The following is a 1,813-nucleotide window of genomic DNA, read 5'->3' on the forward strand; positions in this document are numbered from 1 at the left end:
TCTACACTGATATTTTATTTAAAAAATGATGAGTAAAAGTCATCAGCAATCTTTATCAATCATTTTTGTAACTCGGTCCTCAAATCATGCTTTAATCGGAGTGTCTGTCCTTTACACATAAAAAAATAAATTTTAATTCAGGCTATTGAGTCAGTCTAATTTGGCACAATAGGAAACATTTGAAGGCCAGTTTGTGTTTATTCAGTGTGTTAATTTTCACATTTCACAGTCACGTTGAGGTTACACACAGTTGAGATCATCCAACCCGCTGCTCCACCAACACTTCCAAACAATGCAGTGGCAACCAATGACAGACCTGCTGCACCTGCAGTGAAATCACATTAGACACTATTAGCTGTTTGTTATACTTGTGCAACATGAGAAAAGCTTTTATTCTTCATTGTCACACCCTGATTTACATACACTATTTTACACATGAACCTTTATTTATACAGATGTATGCACAAATAGTGTTTCATATCTTTTATAAACTTCAACAGCCAAAGTGGACTAAAATATTACTCTCAGGTACTATTAGGAAAATATAATAAAATATGTCTATTGTTTGTTTTGTTTGACACGCACTTAGAGGGAGCTAGTGAGAAAGAGAGAGAGAGATAATATATAATAAATTATTCAGTTTACCCCAGGACTGCAAGATTGCTACGAGACCTCCTGCTACAACTCCACCTCCACTAGCGATTGCTAAGTATGACATCAGTTTGGCAGCGATGGAGCCTGCTGCTATTCCAGTTGAAGTGAACCCCAGTAAAGCCAGAATGGCAGGAGTCAGAATCACAGTTCCACCAGCTCCTAGATAAAAAAGTTTAGATTAAAGATTTTCATATCAAAATTACGCTGTGGTTAATGTGGTTAATGTGATGGCATACCTGCAATCGTAACGATTGCCTTACCTGTCAATGAAATACAAGAAGATATCAAGAAAAATTTGCAATAAGCAAATAATAACAATTCATAAACACTGTATAATGGAATAAAACTATTACTAAAGATATAGACTCACATGTCTCTTCCCAGTCCATGTCTATGCTTTCAAAGATACCTTAGATGACACAGAGAGCTCAACTGCAGATACTAAAATATGTTTCAACCTGATGCAGATTTTTTACTTTTTCCAAGCATGGCCACTCCCATTTCTTAGAAAACAACACACCCTGACAGCAAATATGAACAGAGGAGGAGCAGCATAAGGATATTGTTTTTTAAAAATAGCATGAACACTATTATCTGTATATATACAGTGGCTTGCAAAAGTATTCAGCTCCCTTGAACTTTTCCACATTTTGTCACATTACATCCACAAACATGAATCAGTTTTACTGGAATTCCACGTGAAAGACCAACACAAAGTGGTGTGTATAGATAGATAGATAGATAGATAGATAGATAGATAGATAGATAGATAGATATACACACATATGTCTTGCATGTCCATGCTTTCAAAGATAACAATCAAGAGCTCAGCTGCACATATATAAAGACATACCTGATGTATGTCTTTTGCTTTTTATCCAAGAACTGCCACTCCCGTTTCTAAAGGAACAATACAAACCAGATAAAGGAGGAGCAGCACAGGGATGTAGTTTTTAAAGAAATAAAATAAATATGGTTATCAAGTATGGTTCATAGCTGTGGAAGCACAAACGTCTTTGCCACATAAAAAAACAAAAACATATCCCTTTACAATGTTCCACATGAAGTCATTTGCGGTGAGGATCAAGCATCTCAGAGATGTTAAAAAAAAGGCTTAGTTTTAGATAGTTTTAAAACATGAGAAGTTGAAATGTGCTCC

General features: G+C 35.5%; 1 protein-coding gene across 1 annotated transcript; it reads right to left on the reverse strand.

Annotated features, from left to right (window-relative positions):
* Positions 1–143: 143 nt before the first annotated feature.
* LOC102211309 (interferon alpha-inducible protein 27-like protein 2A) lies at positions 144–1,106 on the reverse strand. Its single transcript, XM_005755876.1, has 4 exons — positions 1,025–1,106; positions 891–914; positions 646–813; positions 144–325 (listed from the first exon to the last, which is right to left on the reverse strand). Exons 1-4 carry the CDS (start codon positions 1,041–1,043, stop codon positions 210–212), a joined length of 327 nt encoding a protein of 108 aa, XP_005755933.1. The 5' UTR covers positions 1,044–1,106; the 3' UTR covers positions 144–209.
* Positions 1,107–1,813: the final 707 nt, after the last annotated feature.

Source organism: Pundamilia nyererei, unplaced genomic scaffold (assembly GCF_000239375.1).
Source record: "Pundamilia nyererei isolate P.nyererei 1_Seehausen unplaced genomic scaffold, PunNye1.0 scaffold04231, whole genome shotgun sequence".
Classification (NCBI taxonomy): Eukaryota; Metazoa; Chordata; class Actinopteri; order Cichliformes; family Cichlidae; genus Pundamilia; species Pundamilia nyererei.